General features: G+C 48.0%; 1 protein-coding gene across 1 annotated transcript; it reads right to left on the bottom strand.

Moving 5' to 3' along the window:
- Window positions 1-14,497: 14,497 nt before the first annotated feature.
- On the bottom strand, window positions 14,498-18,468 carry GFRA4 (GDNF family receptor alpha 4). The gene is made up of 6 exons (XM_003788215.1): window positions 18,426-18,468; window positions 16,212-16,557; window positions 15,997-16,106; window positions 15,769-15,903; window positions 14,729-14,820; window positions 14,498-14,578 (listed from the first exon to the last, which is right to left on the bottom strand). The coding sequence occupies exons 1-6, from the start codon at window positions 18,466-18,468 to the stop codon at window positions 14,498-14,500; spliced, it is 807 nt and encodes a 268-aa protein (XP_003788263.1).
- Window positions 18,469-24,941: the final 6,473 nt, after the last annotated feature.

Here is a 24,941-nt window from a genome sequence, read left to right as displayed (position 1 = left end):
TTCCTACAGCCACTGTTTCCTTCCTGGGGGGAAATCCCAGACCCTCCTCACTGCGCCTGGCCTCTGTAGCCTCTCAGTGGTTGATGAAACTTCTGACCATGCCTTCTTTGCTGTCGAAATTTCTGGTCCCTCTTTGGCTCTGCTGCTCCTTTCCTGTCTCTCTCTGTTCTGCCCCTGAAGTTAGATTTTTTCCCCTTCACTCCACACACTCTTCCTCTATCAACTCTTCTATTCCATGGTTTCCATGGCTATTTCTTTTGAGAGATCCTTTGCTTTTCCATTCTCTTTTAAATGTAAGACACAAACAATAATTATAACAACAGAGGGGAAATTTTTGAATATTTACTCACCCCTCTACTGTCCTAACACTCAGCAGTTTTCATTGTTCTGTTTCCTTTTTGGCCCAGACCAACAGTTTAGTTGAAATAATTGTATAAATCTAATTTTTACTCTTCTTTTTCATATGATTATGCATAAACACTTTACTACATAATATTTTGCCAATGTCTTTTACACTTTTCTATCAAATACATGAATCATAAGGCACATAAGTACCCTTTGTTTTGAACATGAAGGAAATGTAAAGTACAGTTTTGGAATTATGTGGTATCTTGCTTAATGATGGAGTACTCTGGAGGGTGTTTCAAGCAGTGGGATTGTTTTAGTCTACTTTCAGTTGAGATTCTTAGAGTCAGAGCTGCCTTAGCCAGAGCAAAGCTCATGTCTGCAAGGAAAGGATGCCCTAGGATCCTTCTAGGCTCTGCACTCCATACTCCCCTCAGAGCACCCTCAGAAGAGCATCGATTCAGCTTTCTGAAGGGAAAGTGTCTATGGTGCACTCACAAGGGCAGCCTTTAGGATTCATTGTCTGAATCTCACCCAGGGATTCCCATATGTTGAGTCTTTGACTTGGCCTTGCCTCTGTTGATGTCAGAGTGATCACATGACTTCACATTCCAGGGAGCACCCCAGGAAGCACTGGCCAACATTTGCTAGGGTGGATGGTGACTGGAGACCCACAGTCACCATTCACCCTAGCATACCTGGAGGCAAGGCACTGCCTGGTGTGGGAGGTGACAGATTTGCCACCCAGTAGCCTTACCTGCCTCAGCCTTTGGGACTCCCAAAGGCCTCACTGCTTGAGTCATTAGTGGGACCATCCTTGCTGCCCCTTCTATACCTGCTCTTTGAGTGGTGCCCTGTTCTGGACTCCACAGCACCAGCTCTGCCATTGTCATAACCGTCACCACTGGCATGGATTCCCCGCCATGATCCAAGCACCATGCTCCCCATTGGCCCTACTTTATAGGTCCCATGGCATGGGTGACAGGCTCTGCTAACACCTCCTGAGAGCAGCCTCTGCCACTTCCCACGCATGTGAGGAATCCAGCTCCCCAGTCCCGTGCCTTCCCTGATGAACACCAGGTTAACCAGTGACCAATACAAATAGGGAACTGGGACCACAAGCCCCGAGAGCAAAGGTGGGGGTGGGGGGTGTAACATCATGGTTATTGATTCATCCACACTGCACACTAGCCCTGTGCTGTTACTATCCCCATTTTACAAATGAGGAAACTGATCATGGAGCAGTTAAAGAGCCTTGTTTATTCCAAGCCTGGTCCAGAGTCTGCCCTGCTGTTTATTATGGATTAGCTATGAAAATAATAATAATACAGACTGAGTGATCCAGGATGAATCTGAATTTCATCATAGTGTGTGCCATTTTCCTAGGCATCCTGAACACTTGGAGCACGTCTGCCATGTCATTTCTGTATCCCCACCAGCAGGCAGAGTGCTTTGGTAGGCTGGTCTGCTGAAAAGTCAGCTGTACCTATTATGTCAAAGATGGGGAAGGGAAAATACATATTTATACTTTCATAAGTAAACCCTGAAAGAATACATAAAAACTAACAAAATAGTTTACCTGGATGGAGGAGGAGGTAGAGAAAAGGGCAGGATAGAAGTGAGACTTTTCCCTGCATACCTGTTGTTGTTGTTTTTGGCTCCAAGAGAATGTAAAAAGAAAATTTTAAATTATTTTTAAAAACAAAATAAAAACAAGCTGTTCCTTAACATGTGTTCTTCCTATGGGTTCTCCCAAGGTCTTGCCGTGGCCAGTGCCCTGGTGGACATTTCTCAGCAAATGCCAATAGTGTACAAAGAGAAGTCAGGAGCTGTGAGAAACCGGAAGCAGCAGCCCCCTGCACAGCCTGGGACCTGCATTTGATGCTGGGGCCAGGGACTCTCCCGCGCAGGAGCGAGCGTGTGGCACACCAGAGCCGTCTGCAGGGGAGGGCGTGGCAGGGGAACTGCTGTGCGGTTTGGGGCGGAAGGCTGGAGACCCTGGAAGCATCCCATTCACCTGCATGATCACAGGCTTTCTTTGATGGTTTCTCCCATCTATGTTCCAGCACCTAACTTTTTACTTTTGCATAGGAAATACTTGATTGAATTACAGGTCCAGGGATGAGCTGATTGTTGCCAGAGGGGGCCGGTGTAGGGCCAGTAGAGAACCGAGTGACACTCAGGTTCACTCGTGGATGATGTTCTTGGGACTGTCTCAACTGTGCAAAAAACAAAAGATGGCATGTTTACAAGTAGACATTAGTCATCAGTTGTTCTTGAACCTGGTCTTTAAAAACTAGTCAGATGAATTAACTTGTTTTCATCTGAAGCCTGCTGTCTTTTTTAAAAGATGTGCTATTTATTCTTGCACGATTTAAGCAGATATCTCTCTTCCAGGGAATAGTTTTTTTCTAGTTGAGAATTAATAATGGTCCATCTCTTTTGAATCACATCAAGCTAGGATAGAAGGGGCTATTTTAAGTGTCAAGGTCAGCTGTTACTTTGAATGTAAACTGATGTAATAGATAGTTTTCTATAACACTATTATTAATTTAGTCTTAATCCATTTGAAATTCTCTTCCTTTCTCCCTCTCTCTCCCCTTCTCCCTCTCCATACCTCTTTCTCTCTCACAAACACACAAACATACACACACACTAAGTGCCTAGACTTTAAATAGATCTAGCGATTGGAAAGTTAGTAAGCCTAAGTTTTTACATAATTGCATTCCTACATTCTTGTAAAATTTAAATAGCTACCATTGGCAATCTGCTCTTTTTCTAAAATCTAATTTGCAGCCAGGAAAGAATATTTTCTCCCCAAGGAACGTTTGATCTAAGGGACTAAGAAGAAAAAAGAAATGAACTTATTGTGAAAGCTCCTTATTTTTATTATTGTCCAGAAAAAGGATACTATCAAGAAGGTACCCCCACCCCGGTGTCACCGAGGCCTAATATTTTATCAGCCCTCTGGCCTCCTGCCCGGGCACCACAGAGGACTTGTTCATGTCACGTGTTTCCTTGAGCAGAAAAGAGCACTGAGAACACTCGGGACCCCAGGATCAGAGAGCACCCGTGTGTTGTTCCTATAGCCTGCTCCGAGTTGGGGGTCATTCTCAGGCTGGTGGAGTCAGATACCAAGAGAGGGACAGCAACTCGTTGTTGGTTAGGACCTGCCCAGGGCCTGGAGCAGGACCTGAAGCTGTTCACCCTCTTTCCCCCAGGAGGGGCTCAGACTGAAGTGGTGGCGAATACTGATAAGGATGAAAAGCACATGGAAAAAATGAATGAGGAGGAAAAATGCCAAATGGAAAATGACCAAATTTATGAGGGTTGGACAGTCCCCTGCTTTTCTCCCACAGGGCACTGCCTGCATGTTCTGTTTTCCCCACTGACGGTGCTCTGTATTCTGGCATTATGCAGCAGCCTCCCAAGTCTCTCTTCTGCTTCAAAAGGTGGGATTCTCTGGCATTACCTTATTTGGATGGACCTCTGGATAGCAATGTTCAAGTTTTTAAATTTGGAGAATACTCAAAAGAGCAAAAACTGCAGCATTTCACCTTTAAATGCAGTGCCTAGTGAGGAAGCGTTATCTTTTCCCCAACACTAACCCTACTCTCTTGAAGTTTGCCTGGGAAGATGTTTTCAAGGAAATTGAACCATAAAACACTGTCTAATGCACAAAACACCTCTACCTTGAGACTCACCTCAAAAAGCTTCTTTTCCACACTATTGTTAAAGAGCAGACGGTTCTAGAAAAGACCCCTCCTCTTACGAGCTCCCCACATCCCTGCTTCAGAACACAGCGCTCACCAAGAGCCTGCAGTGGACTGGCCCTTAGCACCTGCAATTACGGCAGGCCCCTTGGTGAAACAAGGAGTTCACTGGGCATTGTCCTCCTCCAAGGAGGATCCTTGTCATTTATTTAAAGGACCAATTTTTCCTTGGCCAAAGAAGTCTCTGCCCTATGTTAGTCTTATGCCTTGAAATAACATGCACCGTGACCCGCAGCCATCTGGTTATGTCTTTTTTCTTTTTTCTAAAAGAATGTTTATTTTTAAAAAGGAAGGAAAAAGCAAGTGAAGTTTAATTCTGCTCCAGCAATGGAGAAATAGCTGGATCCACTTACGAATCCTTTGCAGCCTGTTCCTGGCTCAGGGCAGAAAAAGGGAGTGGCAGGGAATGAGAGGAGCTCAGTTGACAGCCAGCACCAAGAGGGAATGGGTTGCCATCTGGTGATTGTGTGTCACAGGAGAGCCTGTGTATAAATTAAAATCGTCATGACAACATTGATCTTGCACTTGTACATAACTATACAGTAGTGTCCAGAATGTTCAGACATTCAGGATGTACATAAAACAGAAAAATATCTTAACGTATTTTTATTAAATGTAACGATGTCCGAGTTTCATCTAAGATGTTTTTGTGCCATGTACTGGTTATCCAAATTGGGAGAAGTCTTCTCATCGGGTTCTGATCCATTAATTACAAAGCCAAGAAAAGCACCCCTATCCTGTTGCTGTGTTACAGCGTATCTGGTAGCAATTAGATAACTCTTAAAACAGGACTCTGCCCAAACACATGTGAAAGTCAGGCAGTGAATCCATTTAAACAGCAGTACCTGAGGAGACTCGAGGAAGCAGGAGTCTCTGTCATTGTTGATGGTTCTGCATGCACATCGTGACTCTGGCAACCTCTTGGCACTCTGGATGACCACGGATGACCAGTTTTATCCTGAGAAATGTTTCTTTTAGTCTTTAAGTTCAAAAACTATAACCTTTGGAAATCGGGTTCTCCAGGCTGCATTTCTTTTTCATAGTTTTACCTAAATTTTTAATGACCATTTCCCAGAACCATAGTTTATTATCCCGAAATCCAAGGGTGGGAGTGGGGAGGCTAGTTTATTGATAAACATAATAGCTTCCATTTCTCCATGGAGAATTTTACCCACTCTGGGTTCCTGTCTACCTCCCACCACCTCCCCGCACAGCTGGAGGGAGGCTGTGCTTCTCTGAGGCCACCTGCAGAAGTGACAGGAGGTGTGGGGAGAAGGCAGTCCATACTCTGAGCTAACCTGGAAGAATGCAGCCCTGGACAGACTGCCAGCGAAAGGGAGATAGTGGGATATCTGTGGGTGAGCCCGAGGTACATGATTGGAGACATATTGGGAAGTGTGGGGCAAATAAGACCAGGGCACTATTGGAAGGAGAGACACCATTTACCTTCCAGCACTAAAATTGCTACTCCATCTTAACGGAGTGTACTGGGGGTAGGGGCTAACTCACTTCCTTTCTGGTTGATGGTTTTGATCCTTCCATTTCATTCATTCATTCAACAGGTATTTATTAAACACTAACCTAAGCTAATGCTAGGGTAGTGACTGAGGTGAAAAAGTAGCTTTTTAAAAGAATTACAACAGAATCCAACTCCCCATATCCTTGGCATCCCAGGGGATCTTTCTTTGTGGTTCCTGGGAGAACTGGCCATCCTAAGAACTGAACCTGGAAGGCAGCAGCAGCCCCCCATCCTTGAGGATGCCCTGCCTACCTTCTGAATGTCCACCCACTGATCAAACTCCGTGCCAGCCATAAAGGTTACTGTGATTGTTTCTAGACAGCCAGGCCCACCAAGAGACACTGCCCCTCGAAGAGTCAAACTAATGAACACCCTGCCTTCAGGGAGATGCTTCGGAGTAGCAAGAATTGGCACCTTCTCTTTTAAAGGCAATAATGGAATCGATTTTCAGTAACTGAATTTGTGCACAAAACATTCTAAAACACTAGTGAAGCCTGTTTCATTGAACTAAATCTGGCTCTGGAAAAGTTTTTGTTTTATAGTTATTTACGGTTTTGTTTTTTGTTTGTTTATTTGGTTTGGATTCAAGCTTAGTTTGTTAATATGTATAATTTAGCATCTCTTGCACTCATGTACATATGGAGTAAGTATTGTAAACTATTTCATTGCTGGGGATTGTGGGTGTTATACATACATTTAGGACTGCAATTTTTTGGTATTTTTTGTATTGTAAAATAACAGCTAATTTAAGCAGGAACAGGAGATTAAGGGAGGTCTGTGCATTTTAAACACAAATGTGAAGAACTTGTATATAAACAAAAGTAAATACTATAATACAAAGTTCCTTCTGAAATAAAAGTAGATCTGATAAAAATGTGGTTTTTGCTCTGAGTGTTTAATTTTGTTTTGTTTTGTTTATATTTATACTTTGGTCATTAGAATCTTAAGAAAAAAAATAGTGTTAGTTTATACTACCTCAGAAAAAGCACTTGGCCCTTGTGGAGGGGAAGCAGGGGGTGTGCCACCTCCAACACCTCTCCAGGCAGTTTGTGAGCAGACTTCAGGGTGTTTCTGCCCTGCTCTATCCCCTGTGGAGTGGGATGGTACCTGGGAGCCCCTGGACTCGGCTGCCTCCATGGGCCCCTTCATCCAGCTTTCCCATCTCCTTGTGGTTCCTGAACGTCTCTCTACATTTTCCAGTCTGCTGAGTCTCAGGTACACTAGCACATCTAATCCTCCGGTGGCCATTTCCTTGGCCTTGGCCTTAACTTTTTGATGAAGGTATTTCCATTGACAGCCTTGTTTGCAGACCTCCTGTGTGCCCTGCACCATTTTAGTTGGTTCCTGCCCTGAGGATGGGGTCATGGTAGTGCATTTCAGCACCTTGGTACAGAGGCCAGTGTCCTAGTGCTAGAAGTTCCTTCCAGAAGGACGAGGCCATTGAAAGGAAGAAACATAAGGAAGCTGGTTGCTCCTGTAGGGACGATGGTGAGGTACCAGGGCCACAACCTGGAGGAGGCCCACCCACTATAGCTCAGGTCTTGGCAGGGGTGGGCAGCTGGACTGGTAGCTGCAACCAAACCAGGAAAGACCCTGAAACTCAAAAGAGGCCTGAGGGAGCCAGTTTCTGATAGGATAAAAACCTGTGATTTGGCTGTATTGACGATAAATAACACCAAAATACTATCAAAGACAATGTTACATGTTTACCAAACCTGTTAGGTTTTACTGTTAGACTCACAAATCAACACTTCCCAGCCTCTCTGCAGTTAGGTTAGGTCCAAACCTGGTATATAAAACACTCCCACCTGGGACTTTCCCTGGAAGCCACATGTTAAAAGATGTTGGAGGGAACATGGGTCCCTGAGTCACCACTTAGAGATGAGCCACTTAATCAGCAAGAGCTGTGCTGGTCTTCGCATCACTGAAAAGCAAATGTTTACTGATACACTAGGATGTGGGGCTTTGTTCCATCAGTCAGCTTTTCTTACTGTCACCACTATACAAATCAGCTCTTTGAAGTACAATGCACCTGTAACCGAAACCTAAATAAAATGGCATTGGCTTTGTTGGTGGCCAGGGGCAGGCAGTGAGAAAACAGACACTGTAGGCAGGACAACTAGAGGCCCTTGCTTGGCAGAGGCAAAACATCTGGAAATGCTGTTATGCTCAGTAACTTGGAAGGCAAACCATGTGTCTACTGAGTTTCTGGCATGAGGGGAAGAAGTTGGAAAAAACAATGTGGTATGTGTTGGCTGTTATTGGCTGCATTTGGCAAGGCGTCCCAAGAAAGGGTTGAGTTCAAGAAAGAATTAACTAGTTTACAAGCTGAAGGAAAAAGAGAGGGAAGGCCTAAGACCCAAGACCTTGCAATGTTGGAAAAGCCAACTGCTTTGTGTCTGCAAGCAGTGGGGCAAGTAAGCAGCCAAGGCCCAGTGAGGCTTGGAGGGATGCAGTGACTGAGCCTGGCAGTGACGATCAGATGGAGGGTGTGGTCTTCCCACGTGAGCCTGGCAGCCTCAAGGCCACCATCTTAAGAGGGAGGTGCATGGATGAGGAAGCAAAGAAATAAAACTGACTTAGGCTGGCGCCTGTGGCTCAGTGAGTAGGGCTCTGGCCTCATATACCAAGGGTAGTGGATTCGAACCCGGCCCGGCCAAATTGCAAACAAAAAACAGCTGGGCATTGTGGCAGGCACCTGTAATCCCAGCTACTCAGGAGGCTAAGATAAGAGAATTGCCTAAGCCCAAGAGCTGGAGGTTGCTGTACATCACTCTACCCAGGGTGACAAAGTAAAACTCTGTCTCAAAAAGAAAAAAGAAATAAAGCTGACTTGAGAACTGTATCCAAGAAAGAACCATAGTGCAGTCACTAACTCTGGACCTGCCTGGAAAACACAAGAAAAATGTAAAAGATGTAGTGAGTTTAAGAAACCATTAGCATAGTCTTTAAAAAAAAAAAAAAAACTATTGAAGAAGGCTGAAAACCACCCTCATCCAGGAAGATAGTTGCAAAATTCTGTGCAGGGAAGGCTTACAACCTCATGTGGTTCAAGGAGCAGAACCAGGATAAGCAAGGCTAATCTTCCACTGCCCCACCAGGGCCCAGCCCAGCAGGATTTCACAAGTGCTGCAGACCCCTGATGGTGTGTATCCACTGCCCTCCTCCTCCCTGCCTGCTCTCACTACTGCCTGTGAGAGGGGGGATAAGATATCTCCTTAATTCAGAATTCTAGGACTTCAAAGAGCCACCTGAGGGAGATTACATCACCTGGAGATCTGCATGGGATTGGACCTTGTATTATTCCCCTACGAGAGGGTCCCTGTGTTCCATGCTGGGGAGGAAGAACAAAATGGGTTTCAGTGACCAGAATTGCAAACTGGGCCCAAGACTGGCTAAATGCTCACCACACAATTTCCTCTTCCTGAGTCCATAGCTTCAACTGTATTGTCAGGGCCCATGGCATCTGGATGGAACCATGGGACTAGTCCTTAACCAACGGTGTGTCGCTTTCTTGTCAAGGCCATTAAGACAAGTGTCTCCAAATCTTCCCCCACACTCTCCATGAACCTTGTCAGCTCACATTGAAGCTGGTTGTGCATAGGACTGAAGGAGCCTGGGTCCCTGGATGACTTTGTGGAACAGAGCATTCACTGGGTGAGAGAGATATCCTCTCTCACCCTGCCTAAGTGAGTTAATTCTCATTCTTCTAGATTTATTCATCTAGGTATTCAACACACTTTCATTGAGCACAACAGAGATTTTGCAGTAAACAAAACAGACAAAAATCCCTGTGTTTGAGGAGTTTACAGTCTAGTGGGGAAGACTGTAATAGATAAAATGTCAGATGATAAGTTCTATGAAGAATGGTAAAAGTAGGGTTGGCAGTAGAAAGTGCACTGGGGATGGCTACGTAACAGGCCATTCTGTGGAAGGCCATTCGGATAAGGTGACAGCTGAGCAGAAAGCTGAATGAAGGAGGGAGTGGAATATGGATGTTGGAAGAAGAGAATTTTGAACATGAGCAGGTTTGGAGACCCTGAGGTGACAGCCTGCCTGGCAGGTGTGGACACTGGCAGGACAGCTGGGGTGCCTGGAGGAAAGCAGGCTGTGGCAGCAGTGGGAGGAGTTGAGGGCTGGCGGGCTGTAGTTCTCAGCCAGCACAGTACTGTCCCCTAGGGGACATTCTGGAAATACATGTGGCAAGTGTGGTTACTGAGCTGCCATTTAGTGGGAGGGCCTGAAGGTAGGCATCCTGTGGTGTGCAAGACTGACTGTTCGCCAGTTCTCTGGGACAGCAGAGAACTGACCCATCTCCCACCTGATTTTCAAACATTCTACTGGATATGTGTGCAGATGAAAACATCTTTTTCTAAATTTTAGTGTGGATGGCTCAGTGCCTGTAGTTCAAGCGGCTAAGGCAGCAGCCACATACACCAGAGCTGGCGGGTTCGAATCCAGCCCAGGCCTGCCAAACAATGACAACTACAACCAAAAAATAAGCTGGGCATTGCAGCGGGCGCCTGTAGTCCCAGCTACTTGGGTGGCTGAGGCAAGAGAATTGTTTAAGCCCAGGAGTTGGAGGAGGTTGCTGTGAGCTGTGACACCATAGTGTGGAACTAACCCTGTTACAGAGTATTTGACAGCTGGTTTAATATACAGAGGGTGTCAAAAAATGTATACACATTTTAAGAAGGGAAAAAACTATTAAAATTGTAATACTCATCACATTTGACTTCTGCAATTACAAAAGATACAATATATAAGACAGAAAACATTATCAGTATATATTATCACAATTTTAATATTTTCTTTTCTTAAAATGTGTTTTGTTTTATTTTTGCATCCTCTGTAGTTTTGCAGAAATGCAACTACTGTGTAAATCAAGGGAAGACTAAATTTTGTTTTCCTAAAAACTTTACCATGAGCTGGAAATTCTGGAACATTGTGTCACCAACCACCATGTCATTCTTGGCATCTGAGTTGCCAACCTCACACACCTGTGTGGGTCACGTATGACAGACATACACCCTGCGGCCCTGCTTTACTAGCTGTGTAGCATGCCTGGCAATTAATTCCCTTCCACCATAGGTCCTCAACACAAGAAAGAGACCAGATAATCCCGATGACTACATGAAGAGTGCTGGACAGAGTCAGGGCTTGCTCTGCTGCCAGAGCCCATTTGCATACCCTATAGGCCTTTCTTCCTCATTTAATCCCTCTCCCTTGAGAGCTCAGTTTCTGAGTTTGCATTATTTTCATGTGTGTGGACTCATCTTAACTTTTTGCTCTGTATCTTCTGCCTTGTACTGGAGGTTCATGTGGGTATGGGAGTGACATGTCTCTGGCAGAACAGCTTCCCAAGACATTCTTCAACCAGGCCTTCCTAGGCCTGCAGCCAGGTAAGGCAGGGCCATGTGGTCCCTCCTCCATTCATAGGTGTGCCAGGCTTACTGGCAAGTCACTGTCCAGTTGAGGAACTGCTCCTGAAGCCCTGCAAAACCTGTCCTCTTAGCCTTCTAGAAATTTCACCAGCTAATGTCCACACTTCCTGCAAAATGAGCTGGTTCTGTGAGCTCAGCCTGACACACCTGGTGGGCAGTAAGTGGTTTCCATGTCAACCTTGCACGTAGACATGGGGCTCTGTTCCAGGATGAGCATTCATGAGCCATGACATTTCCTCCAACAAATCCAGATGCTTCCAGCACCTGCCTTTTTCTATCATACCCAGCCACTGGCCAGGTGGTGGCTTAATGCTGCAACAGGTAAGAGAGACCTAGGTATGTGACTGCAGTCTTCCAGAGCCTGTGCATGGAGTGACAAATCCCTGACAGGACACGAACCACTCTTGGTTGTGGGGTCCACAGCTGGACTCAGCCTTGAGGCATTTGACCAGACTTCATGCCATGTATAAACCAAAACCTTTTTAGGTAGAAGTAACTGAAACCAAACTCTTAACAATCTGAGACAACTCTACAAGTTGCCTGGGGCTGCCACAGCAAATCAACACAACTCCATTGGCTTAAAACAATAGCAATTTATTCTGATGGTCCTGGAGACCAGAAGTCTGAAATAGAGGTGTTAGCAGCTCCAGGAAAGAATCTATGCTTCGCTTCTCCTACCTTTGGGTGGCTTCTGACATCCCTTGGCTTGTGGCTGCACCACAGCAGTCTCTGCATCTGTCTTATCTATCACCTTTTTTTGTGTGTGTCTGTGTTAGTCTCTCTTTAGACATCTCTGCATCCCTCTTAGGAGGATACATCCAGGATAATCCAGGATAAGTGTCTCCTCCCATGATCCATTACTTAATCACATCTTTTGCCATATAAGATAATACTCTTTTGCCTCTATATAAGGTAACATTTATAGGTTCCATGAATTAGGAGGGGAGCCTATCTTTGGGACCACCAGCACCACTAAACAATTTCATAATTTTTGAATAGATTTTGTTCTCTTTATCTTCCCAATCTTTTGTAAGATAATGCCTATATTTTTTATCCACAATTCTATTTTTATTTGACATCCTTTCTACTTTTTTATGCCTATATTTTACTCTTGAGACAAAAATGGCAAATAGTTGTGGAATAATTAGTTAAAAATGGCAAATAGTTTAACACGCTTCCATATAAGGCAAATCATTTGGCAGACACTTAATTCTGGGTTGGGCTACCATGTGGTCATGATGAACAGGGCACATACCACATAGCCCATCTTGCCTAAACCCATTTACAGGTGTCTATTCCCACACCCGTGGGGGGGGCGGGTTGAGAGTATTACCCCTCTTCTTCACAAAGTGAGAATGGGTTTGACTCAGCTTCACTCTGCCCAATACCTTTTTTCCTTTGGAAAACTGATCTTCTTATAGCATGTGACCCTGGTGGGCTGATATCACTTCCAAGGCCACAGGAAGAGGATAATCTATGCTAGGCCCTACCCAGGACAGTCCCTATGCTGGAAGAGAGATGCCTTCCCTACTGAGACTGCTGGAGGGGGAGACTGTCATAAACTAGAGATTGCTGGTGGCAGTCTTTCCCTCTTGCAACAGAGGGGAGCCATGAACAGACCAGCAGGGCCAATATCATGTGGACCCCTGGAGACAGCTGTACCTGAAGTCCAAGTTGCTCAGGCACATGCTCAAGCCAGTTTGATCTGTTTTGTTACAAGCTGGAAAAAGGCTGGGAGGTTGTTTGACAATGCCAGCAACGTCTGTTGGTTTGATATGAGTTGCTAAGTACGCACCCCATCTGGACTGGTGGCTCTCTTTCTGGTCAGGACAGCCCCAGACCTGAGTTTTGGTATAATCTGTACCTAACCCCTGTGTCTCAGGTCAGGATCTCCACAAGCTAAGTCCGAGGTGGGAATTCTCCTGCCATGATTGAACCTGTGAGCAAGGGAAGGAGGATAAGGCAGGGGGAAGGGCTGAGCCCGGATGTGGTCCCAGCTGGTGTCACCTCCACCTGATCCCATAGGAGTTCTAGAGCATGAATCATCCTGTTTCAAGGCAGGCAGGCAGGCAGGCCAGCCCTTTGTGCCCTGTGTCAGTCATTGGCTACAGTCACCTCTAGGAGCAGAGTGTAAGTTGGCATTTCTGGAAGGGCTATCCTCCCTTCGAGGCAGCTCTGAGGTGGGTTCCCAGTGGCTGGGGGATGGGCTGCACTGGCCCAGAAAGGTCTCTGAGCAAGTTTCCAAATGCCTCTACATCAATCTTTTTTTGTGGTTCCTGCCAAACCTCAGTAGGTTGAGATGCAGCAGCCTAGAAACATCATAACTCTCATAACCTTTACTTGTCAAGAATTTCCAAGCTTTAGATGAACAGAAGGCTTAGTACCTGGACCCCATTGTTCTGCCCTCTCCTCCCCACATTGCTTTGCAGAATTGCAACTGCCCTTGGCATTTGCTGAGTCCACACTGACCTGTGGGTGTCACATGGCCACCTAGCTGCAAGAGAGGCTGGCAACTATAGTTTCATTATCTGAGGAATAGCAGAAAAGGAAAAAATAGATGAGAGTAGTGAAAATCTCTGTCACTAGGACTGGAGCATTGATTCATATCAACATCTGTAGGTGAGAAGGTAGGAGAAAGAGCCCAGAGAGGTTCTGAGACCATCCAAGGTCACACAGGTCCACAGGATCACTGCAGCAGGCCCCAGTCTCTAGGCTCCCAAGACAAAGAATACATGAAAATGCAAGGTCAGAGGACATGAGTTTATTGTGTATGCCACTCCGAGTGCTACAGCAAACCAGGGTGAACATGTCCACAGGACCAGTGCCATGCAAGCATGGCTGGGGGGGAGGGGCACCAAGCAGCATATCGTGGAGGGGGAAGAACTCTGCCAACATGGGACACAGAGCCACTGTGATGGTAATGGCCAGCTGAGAGGGTGCCCTAGGTGGCTGCAGTGTTGCAGGGAGCCTTGCCTTCAAGTCTGTCAAATGATTCCTCAGGGTGTTATCTGTTTGGGAGACTGACCCAATTTCCTAGACTTCTTTTGGGAGTCTAGATGATCTTTGACCTTCTCTAAGAGATGTGGGGCTCTGGGGAAGCCTCAGCTCAGGACAGGACAAGCTTTTTGTCTCTGCCCTGTGAAAGACCCCAATTGTTTCCAGGTCTGTGGAGAAAGGGACCTACACCCAAGACACCTACTGACAGGGAGACTAGAGGCTTTGCAGCCTGCCCCAGCCTACATCTAGGGGATAGGCACAGGGTGTCCAGGTCTACAAAAGGCATCAGTGCAAGAGTACAGAAGCCAAACCAAGAGGTAAGCAAGTCCCTTTTCAGTGGGGTGGCAGGCCACAGATGTGACCCATACCCTAGGCAAAATGGAGCAGTTGGCAGTGTTGTCCCAAGTCTGCTGTTGTGATCAGAGCAGGGTCTGGAGAGCCAGGACAGGGAGCACAGAGAGCAGGGAACTTCCCTCTGGAGACCCATCTGTGGAAGACACCTTGGGGTGGGGCAAAATGTGGACTTGTGGCACAAGACCAGCTCTGCACTCAGCCTGCACCCCATCCTGGGTCACCCAGGCCCACCCAGCATGGCAGGGTGTGAAGGAGACAGTGGGGGAACTGCCAGCTCCATCCCTTTCCTCACCTACCTGCATAAGGCTGTGCTTAGGACCCTGCTGGGGCTCCAGATGCTCCTGAAGGATTGGAGGCCACCGGCTGTCAAAGGCCCGTATGGCACCATCTGTGGAGGGAGGGGTCCAGGATGGGCTTGGCTGGAAAATCCTAGCACAGGGCCTAGATCTCTGGGGACAAACTGAGAGACCTGGTGGCTGCAAGGATTGGCTCCTTGGGATGGCAAAGGTGCATAGGAGGAATAACAAAATAAGGACAACTGAGCTAAGAGGGACTCACAAACTGTACAGTCTTCCACCCTCACAGCAGAGGGGGACAATTACCACCCCCATTTCACAGATAAACACAAAAGGGCTCAAAGGTAGTAAGTAGCAGAGTCTGGCTTCAAACTCAGGCCCTCACTGGAAGATCACTGAACTCTTCTGACCCCGAAAGCCAAGATCATCAGCGGGGTGCGTCCCTCCGAGATAAAACCTCAAAAGTGTAAGAAGTAGGAGTCTCAGGCTGGGCGCGGTGGCTCACGCCTGTAATCCCAGCACTCTGGGAGGCCTAGGTGGGTGGATTGCCTGAGCTCACAGGTTTGAGACAGCCTGAGCAAGAGCAAGACCTCGTCTCTAAAAATGGTCAAGCGTTTTGGCGGGTGCCTGTAGTCCCAGCTACTTGGGAGGCTGAGGCAAGAGAATTGCTTGAGCCCAAGAGTTTGAGGTAGCTGTGAGCTATGATACCATGGCACTCTACCGAGGACGACAAAGTGAGACTCTTTCAAAAAAAAAAAAAAGTAGGAGTCTAGCCTTATTCAACTCCACGTCCTTGTTCTAACACCTGCCTCCTCCCTCTCTCAGGGGCATCAGCCTTGACACCCCTAGGATTCTACTTTGGGTCTGTGATCTGGTCTCCGGAGACAGATGCACGTGGACTCCCCCAGGGGTAGGGCGTCAGCAGACTGGGGTGAGGATGTGCGCCTGCGTGAGCCTCAGTTTCCTCACCTCCAAAGAAGGCTACCGCGGGCCAGGCGGCTGGGGGGAGGTGCGGTAAGTGCCATACCCGGGTCCCTCACCCAAGCAGCGGTTCCTCGTAAAGAGCCCTCGGAAGGCTTCGCATTCCTCATGTCGGTTTCCGCTAGCTCCGCAGTCGCACCAGGGCGCCACACGCGCGCTAGTGTTGTCCACGTAGTTCGGGGTGACCACGGTGCCTGTAGGGGCCCCGAGGGTGGGGTCATTTGTCCACCCAGGCGGAAGAATCCCTTGAAGAGCCCCGCCCAAGCCCTGTTCCCTTCGGCACGTACCCACAAGGCCCGCGTAAGCGCTCAGGCAGCGGGGGCCCTGGTCCCGCGGGCAGCCGTCGGGGGCGCGGGGAACTGGCGCGCAGGACGCCTGGAAGGCCAGGAGGCGGGGCCTGCGCGGCGGGGAGGGGGAGCGGTGAGTAGGTAGCGGCCCCTCCCAGCTGCGCGCCCCGCCCCGTCCTGCGCGCCAGAGCACCTGCGCCGCCTGCCCCTCGCACCTGCAGATCCGGCTACGCTCGCAGGTATCTAAGGGCTCGAGGCAGGAGGGCGGCGCTAGGCCGGGTCCCCTGTAGGCGCAGGCCGGCACGAAGGTCTGGCGCCGGCGCTCGGCGCACGCGGGGCTAGCACACGGGCAGAAGAGCAGCGCTTGGGTGAGCGCTGGCGGCGCGCGGGCGAAGAAGCGGCGCAGGGCACGCCGGCAGCGGGCGCGAGGGCAGTCCCCCAGCGCGGCCCAACTCAGGCACTGCGCCACGTATTCAGCGCGCAGTCCCTGGCACCGCGAGTCCGCCGTGCACGCCTCGGCCGCCTCCACACATCGGTTCTCTCCCGCCCGGCTCCCGGACCCTGGTGGAGGAGTAGGCAGGCTTGCTCGGTGCGCCTCGCGTGCACCCTTCACCCTGCCCCTGGCCGCGCTCTAGGAAGGTGGAGGAAGCTCGAAACCAGAAGGACCAGAGAGCATGGCCCAAAGGCATGGCTGGCTGGCGCTGACCCGCTCTCTGTAGTGAGGATGGGCAGCCGCGGGCCCTTGGGACATCTCTGCAACACGTCAGAAATGGAGGGGCATTCATTGATTCAATTGATGCGGGCCCCACCTTCTCCAGAAGCTGAGGCCCATTCTCCCCGAACCACCTCTATCCCCAGAATGACCACACACACTCAGAGGGGTCCATGGGGCTCCTTCCACGCTCATGGTCCCTACCTGATGGAGAAACAGTGAGGCTTTCTGGGGAGGCCTGTTTAATGGAGATTTCTTAGACTTGGCACTGAGGACAGCAGCCACTCCTTGTCCTCTCCTCTTAACGCTGGGACGGACACCTGGCCTTTCCTTTAGTCCTCTCTTACACACACACACACACACACACACACACACCGCTCTGCCTTTGGGTAAGTCTACAGGTTTGTGCCTCTCCCTCCTCCTTGACCTTGTGCACTGCCTACTACCCCCTGCATCCAGTGTCTTCTTGCCTCCATGCTCCCTTGAGTCTAACTCATTCTGCCCCATCTGGACTCTGGCTTTCTCTGGTCCCTCCACCCTCCACCAGCAGAAGGAAAGAGGGATTCTGAGCAAAAGCTCTGGCCATTGGAGAGCCTGTTTAGACCTGGCTGCCAGAGTGTGGATTCAGAGTGAGGTCCCTAATGACAGGCCACAGGGCTTTATCCTGAGCCACAAGATCCCAGGGTTCATCAGTGGCTTTAGTGAAGGTGGGGTGCCCATGATAGGTAGCATTCTGCTGGGGGGTTAGATGTTCAGAGGGTGAGTTCAGTCCAGATGTCCCATGAGCTCTCTAAATCTAGCCACGCCAGGCACCTCGCTCAGATTGGAAGCCTTTCTGGCACTCAAGTCTGAGTGAAGATGTCCAGCATGGCCTCTCATCAATCTCGCTGTGTGTGAGAGAGGGCTCTCCCACTTCAAGGGTAGGAGTAAGGCACCTCTCCAGCACGGGCCTCCACTTTGGGAATGGCAGATTTGATGGCTGGGTCATAATGATTCTTGCTGTGACTTCAGCACTGACTTCTCTGTAAGAAGGATGAACACAGGCTGAAGGAAATGGGTATATGAGTGGAGGGGCACAGAGGAGAGGAGTAGTCCCATCTTTTCCCCTTTTCTTCCCTCCCCTCCCCTACAAGATGCAGAGAGCAGCAGGAATACTTTGCTCTTCTCTCTCAGCCTTGCTAGGCACATCCCCAAGCAGGCTCAGACAACAGCACCTAGTGTCACCCAAGGTCTACTCTTTTGCTTACCTGTCTCCACCCTCAAATCAGCACATCTCACCTCCAAGATCTCCCCAGTTTTAAACCTTTAGCGGATTCCATACTCCACACCTTAAAGTGACCCTTCCCTCCCCCTGCTCCAGGTGGGGAAGGGACAGTGGTAGGTGGAACAGCAGATACAAGACACTGAAAATTAGAACAAGGAGTGGGGAAGCCGCAAGACTGGGTGTGGAGAGCTAGGAGTGGCAAAACAGTATGGAAAAAAGTTCATGGGGCAAGGGTACCAAGGCCAGTCTGGGATGGGGGTGGCTCTGCTAGGCCCGAAGTGGGATGCTTGGCACATAGTGAGCCAGTTGTCAGGTGTCCCCATACCCTGAGCACAAGCTCTCCCTAGCACCCCTGGGCTTTTCCCAGAATCATTGTCTTGTCCTCTCACCCTGTTCCAGAGGAGCTGGGACAAAGAGTGGGGGTGGGGAGAGGAGGAGGAAATGGGCACTCACCCAGTAGCAGTAGCAGCAGCAGCACGGACCCCAAGCAGTGCATTATGCTGGTCGGTGGATGAACAGAACAGGACAGGAGGAAAGCCTTAGACAGGTGCCCACTTCCTAGCACCTCCCCAGCAGGAGCGATTGAAACCCAGGTGTTTGCGCAGACACACGGGGCGGAGCCTTTGCAATGGCAGTGATTCCCCTCCTCCACTGAGGATCCAGCACCTGAATGTGCTCAGAGGACCCTCATACACAACCAGCACCACCCACACGACAGCCCAAGGAGACCTTGTCTTGCCCATGCTAATCCAGGAACTTTATGAAACAACTTTGTTCTTTTCCTTTTTTTGTATAATTTTATTTTTAACTTTTTTTTTTTTTTTTTTTTTAGAGACAGTCTTGCTTTATCACCCTGGGTAGAGTGCTGTGACGTCACAGCTCACAGCAACCTCCAGCTCTTGGGCGTAGGTGATTCTCTTGCCTCAGCCTCCAGAGTAGCTGGGACCACAGGAGCCTGCCAAAACGCCCAGCTATTTTTTTGTTGCAGTTTGGCCAGGGTGGCGTTCGAACCCACCACCCTCAGTGTATGGGGCCAGCGTCCTACTCACTGAGCCCCAGGTGCCGCCCCATTTTTAACTTTTTTTTTTTTTTTTTTTGGCCAGGGCAGTTTTTGGCCAGGGCTGGGTTTGAACCTGTCACCTCTGGCATATGGGGCCAGCGCCCTACTCCTTTGAGTCACAGGCGCTGCCCCCTATTTTTAACTTTTTATTAACTAGTTTGAGACTTGTGGAAAAGTTGGGAAATGTTAACATTCCCCTTATATCCTTCACCCAGCTCCCCCTAATGTTAACAACTTACATAATCACAGTACAATTAGTAAAAATAGCGAATTAACACTGGTATAATGCTGTTAGCTAAACTGTAGGTTATTTTGAATTTCCCCAGTTTTTCCACTAACACCCTTAGACTGTTCCAGGATCGCATTTATTTGCACATCTCCTTTGTCTCCTCCAGTCTATGGTCGTTCCTTCATCTTATCCTCATCCTGAATGCTGTTGGAGAATCCTGGTCAGTTATTTTGTAGACTGTTTCTATCATTATTATATTATTATTACTATACAGTCTCACTGTCGCCCTGAGTTGAGTCCCATGGCGTCATAACTCATAGCAACCTCAAACTCTTGGGCTCAAACGATCCTCTTATCTCAGCCTCCGGAGGAGCTGGGACTACATGCATGTGCCACAATGCTCAGCTAATTTTTTCTATTTTTATTAGAGACAGATCTTGCTTTTGCTTAGACTGGTCTCAATTCCTGAGCTCAAGCAAACCACCCCCTCAGCCTCCCAGAGTGCTAGGGTTATGGGCATGAGCAACCCCCTCCCCCACTAGAATGTTTCTTTTAAATCTATGTGATGTTGTCTTCTGATCAGAATGCAACTCAGCATTGTTTTGACTAACCAAAAAGTTGTTCTGTAAGTAAATGTTGAGGTTAAAAGTCTCAACATTGAGATTTTAATAGTGATGTCCCCCCCAAAAAAACACCATAATTTATCTTTAATTTTAATGCAAATATAATGGAATTTAATTTACAGAGTACGGGTCCAGATGACCTTTCTTATTAGAACCCATGAATGATTCTTCTTAGAACTGATTATCTGAGAGAGAGAGAAGAAAATGGTAATCTCACAGAGAGGGAACAACTACTACCTTGAATAAAATCTTGGTGAGTAGAAAAATTATGAAAGAGACAGAGTTTTTTAGGTTCTGTCTGAAATTCTCCCGTAACATTTTATTCTTTAAAGCCAAACTTTTGACCTAAGCTTATATAGATATGGTACTAATGCTGTCACTTTTACAGTATTAAATATTAATATTTAAAATATGCAAAAAGAAGTAAAGAATAGTGCTCTCAAGTACTATGCACTAAAGTATTAAATATGCAAAAAGTATACTTGTACTATGAGTATACTTGAGTAGTGCTCTCAAGGACTATGCACTCAAGTACTAAAATATGCAAAAAGAAGTAAAGAGTGAGCTCTCAAGTACCTATGAACCAGGGTGAGAAATTCACCATCATAGAGTCGAAGGCCCTGGTGTCCCCAGCCAGTTCCTGAGCTTCTTCCAGCCTCATTCCCTTAGTACTCCCTGGGCTGGGCATGGAAGCTCATGCCTGTAATCCTAGCATTCTGGGAGACGGAGGTGGGTGGACTGTTTGAGCTCAGGAGTCAGAGACTAACCTGAGTAAGAGCAAGACCCCATCTCTACTAAAAATAGAAAGAAAACCTAGCCGGCATAGGGGGATGAGGCAGGGGGATCTCCCTTAGTACTCCCTAGCTACTATTCTGTTCTCTTTCTCTAAATAAGGTATAGTGTTGTATTACACGTGTACAGACTCTGTAGAAATGTTTATTGTATGTATCACTCAGGGACTTGCTTTTTAGCTCAACCTTATTTAAAGATTTATTCATGTTGGTGTTCGTAGAAGAGTTCTTTCTCTGCTGTTTAGTATTCTACAATATGACTCTACCATATTTTATGTACATTGTCAGATACTGAAAATTTTTTCTTATTTTTAGCTATTAAAGACGATGCTATTATGACCATTTCTGTACATTATTTCTGGAGTACACAGAAATAATGTGTACTAACATTTTAAACTTATCTCTTTGTCATCTAAACCTCAAAGTACTCTTGGTTTTTTTTTTTTATTATTGAGACAGAGTCTCACTTTGCTGCCCTTTGGTAGAGTGCCTTGGTGTCACTGTTCACAGAACTTCAAACTGTTGGGCTTAAGTGATTCTCTTGCCTTAACCTCCCAAGTGGCTGGGAGTACAGGCACCCATCACAATGCCCAGTTAATTTTGGTTGTTGCTGTAATTGTTGTTTAGGGCGGCACCTGTGACTCAGTAAGTAAGGCACCGGTCCCATATACCAAGGGCGGTGGGTTCAAACCTGGCCCTGGCCAAACTACAACAAAAAAACAGCTGGGCACTGTGGCGGGCACCTGTGGTCTCAGCTACTTGGGAGGCTCTTGTGCCTAAGCCAAGAGCTGGAGGTTGCTATGAGCTGTGACGCCATAGCACTCTACCGAGGGTGACAAGTGAAACTTTGTCTTTAAAAAAAAAAAGTAATTGTTTAGCAAGCCTGGGCCGGGTTTGAACCCACTAGCCCCGGTGCATGTGACCAGCGCCCTAACCACTGAGCTACGGGTGCCGAACCAGTATTGTTGGTTCTTAACTCTGGCTATAAGTTAAAATCAAATGAGGAGCTTTTAAAAACTAACAGTGCTGGCTAGATGGAGTGGCTCATGCCTGTAATCCTAATGCTTTGGGAGACTGAGGCAGGAAGGTCACTGGAGCCCAGGCATTTGAGGTTCCAGTGAGCTATGATGACCCCACTGTGAGACACTGTCTCCAAAAATAATAATAATGAAAACAAAAAGTTACCAGTGTCCAAACCTATCTGGACAAACTAAAAATCCCTGAGAAGGGATCCAGGCAATATTTTTAAAAGACACCCCCAGGAGGCCAGGCATAGTGGCTCACGCCTGTGACGCTAGCACTCTGGGAGGCTGAGGCAGGAGGATCCCTTGAGCTCAGGAGTTGGAGACCAACTGAGCAAGAGCGAGACCCCATCTCTATGCCTGGCTATTTTTTTTTCTTTTTGGTTGTAGTTGTCATTGTTGTTTGGCAGGCCCAGGCCAGCTTCAAACCCGCCAGCTGCAGTGTATGTGTCTGGTGCCCTAGCTACTGAACTACAGGCACCAAGCAAGACTCCATCTCTACTAAAAATAGAAACACTAGGGCTGGGTGTGGTGGCTCATGCCTATAAAATCCTAGCACTCTGGGAGGCTGAGGTGGGTGGATTGCCTGAGCTCATAGGTTAGAGACCAGCCTGAGCAAGAGTGAGACCCCTGTCTCTAAAAATAGCCCAGCATCATGGCGGGTGTCTGTAGTCCCAGCTACTCAAGCGGCTGAGGCAAGAGAATTGGCTGAGCCCAAGAGTTTGAGGTTGCTTTGAGCTATGATACCAGGGGACTCTACTGAGGGCAACAAAGCGAGAGACTTTGTCTCAAAAATAAATAATAAATAAATAAAAATAGAAAAACTAGTCGGGCATTGTGATAGTCACCTGTAGTCCAAAGCTAGTTGGGGGGCTGAGGCAAGAAGATGGCTTGAGCCCAAGAGTTTGAAATTGCTGTGAGCTAAGATGATGCCACGACACTCTATCCAGGGTGAAAGAGTGAGATTCTGTCTCAAAAAAAAATTTTTTTAATACTTAAAAAGCTCATTTAAGTTGGATTTCTGTTACTTGATATCAAAAGACTCCCTCAAGACCTGGGGAGTTCTTTCTTTTTTTGGCCCTGGGTAGAGTGCTATGGCATCACAGCTCACAGCAACCTCCAACTCCTGGGCTCAAGCGATTCTCCTGCCTCCACCTCCCAAGTAGCTGGGATTACAGGCGCCCTTTGGCAGGCCCCCAGCTGGATTCGAACCCGCCAGCTCAGGTGTATGTGGCTGGCACCTCAGCCACTTGAGCCACAGGCACCGAGCCTAGGGGAGTTCTTTCTTTACATTGACTTTTGTTGTTCTCACTGGCCTTCAAAACCCTGGGTGCGCTTGGCCATGGTAATACAGCTATCTGTGGTTTGGTGGTTAATTTCATGATCAGGAGGCCACCATGGTTTTTCTGCTGCTGATGGCCATGACCACTATAGCAAAAGGCAAGCCATCATGCCACTGCAATGGGTTGTATTTCATTCTACAATGTCCACCTGAATCTTGGCTTGTGGGAGGAGAAAGGGATGAGGTAGGAAAACTCAAGATTGAGCTCTGACTATACAAGGCACACACACTCTCCCACCTGTCTTTGTGATGTCACAACCACTTGAAGGTGTGAGTGCCTCCCTTCTTTAAGGTGGGGGACCCCAAAATGGGGGGGGAAGAGGCATCAGAGGAGGGACAGTCCACTTCAGGGGCAGCATGGAGCACCTGGCAGTTGTGCGGCCAAAGGGAATCAGCCTACTTGGGCTCACTGTCTGCCCCCAGCTTGATGTCCACTCTAGCCCTCAGACCCCCTTGCTCAGCTTTAGGTCACTTGACTCCCCTCCTGCTTTCCAATCACTTTGCACCCCTCGTTCTTCTGCTACTGACCGGATGCCTGCTCTGTCTCCTAAATCTTTGTGTTTTCCACTGTGAACTAGGTGATCCCAGGCACCAGGGATGCCTCTCCCCTCAGACTAGCATTTCTCCTCCCACAGCCCTCTTTCCATCTCAGCTGGCTTTCCCAGGGTTCTCCACTGGGGGGATTGGGGGGGGTGTTTCCTGGTAATAGTCAAGAGGGCAAAATTTGGCCTCCCCTAGGGTCCTTTGCAGCTGGAGTCCCAGGATTCAGACACCCCTTCCTGAAGAGGGAGAATGTGGGAGGCATATTAATCTTTTTTTTCTTTTTTTTGGAAACATAGTCTCACTTTGTTGCCCTTGGTAGAGTGCCATGGCATCATAGCTCACAGCACCCTCAAACTCTTGGGGGTCAAGTGATCCTCTTGCCTTAGCCTCCAAAGTAGCTGGGACTACAGGTGCCCTCTACAACACTTAGCTATTTTTAGAGATGGGGTCTCACTCTTGCTCAGGCTGGTCTTAAACTTGTGAGCTCAAACAATCTACCCGCCTCGGCCTCCCAGAGAGCTAGGATAACAGGCAAGAGCCACCGTGCCCTCCATTTTATGATGGTTTAATATCATTTAACAGCATTTCTGGGGAGAAACTTCTGATTCCTAGAGGTAATAACCACCTCATGCCTCTCACATGCAAACCAACCAATCTTGAGTCCATACCCCAACTTTCTCTCCTATGGAACTCTCACATGCCAAGCCAGTATTTCCCCTGCCTTAAATCAACCTGGGGCCAGGTACCAATGAAGACACCTGGAGACTATTCTTGTGCCCCAAAGCTGGCCAATGCCAAACTACTCACCTGCCCTGCCTTGCCCATGGAAACCCCACTAAGCGCTGTGACCTATGCCTTCTCCTGATTCTCTCTCCAGACCAAAGATGGCACTTCCCCATGTGGCCCTGCATGGCATGGGTGCCGCCTTATCCTGGGAGCTGTAATAACTTCATTCAGTGGCACTAACCTGTGTCATCACCCAGTCACCTCTATAAATTAAAATCCACTGCTACAACTGAGACAGGAGGGGGCTGTAGAAAGCAGTCTCACTCGGCTCCCTAGGCTTGAGGACTGACAGCAAGTCTGAACCAGGGCGGCCTTCTCTCCCACTAATTTATGGGTGCTTTTTCTACCCAGCAACAGCTATCTGATAATGATCACTCAGCAATTCTTGCATGAAATGAGGGGAGAAAGCCCAAGGGAGACAGGAGAGCCAAGGCAAATGGAGTTTTCAAAGCAGGCAACATTGTCCTCACTCAGACACATGCCTGGGGCCCTGGCTGCCATTCTGAGTCTACAGCCACCAGTCACTCTTGTGGCCCTCAGGGTGTCCATGGGGTTAGATTTACGGATAGAAAA

The sequence above is a fragment of the Otolemur garnettii genome, unplaced genomic scaffold (assembly GCF_000181295.1).
Source record: "Otolemur garnettii isolate 467f Iridium unplaced genomic scaffold, OtoGar3 scaffold00025, whole genome shotgun sequence".
NCBI lineage: Eukaryota > Metazoa > Chordata > Mammalia > Primates > Galagidae > Otolemur > Otolemur garnettii.
This window is presented reverse-complemented; position numbering and strand designations above follow the sequence as displayed.

What these genes read in the sequence shown, in the direction of transcription:
- GFRA4 (XM_003788215.1), bottom strand. Translation starts at nt 18,468, where the DNA reads ATGCACTGCTTGGGGTCCGTGCTGCTGCTGCTACTGCTACTGG. An exon ending in CGCTTACGCGGGCCTTGTGG is followed by an intron (nt 15,904 to 15,996) that starts GTACGTGCCGAA and finishes GGGCCCCTACAG; the next exon opens with GCACCGTGGTCACCCCGAAC. An exon ending in CTAAGCACAGCCTTATGCAG is followed by an intron (nt 14,579 to 14,728) that starts GTAGGTGAGGAA and finishes CCCCACCCCAAG; the next exon opens with GTGTCTTCCACAGATGGGTC.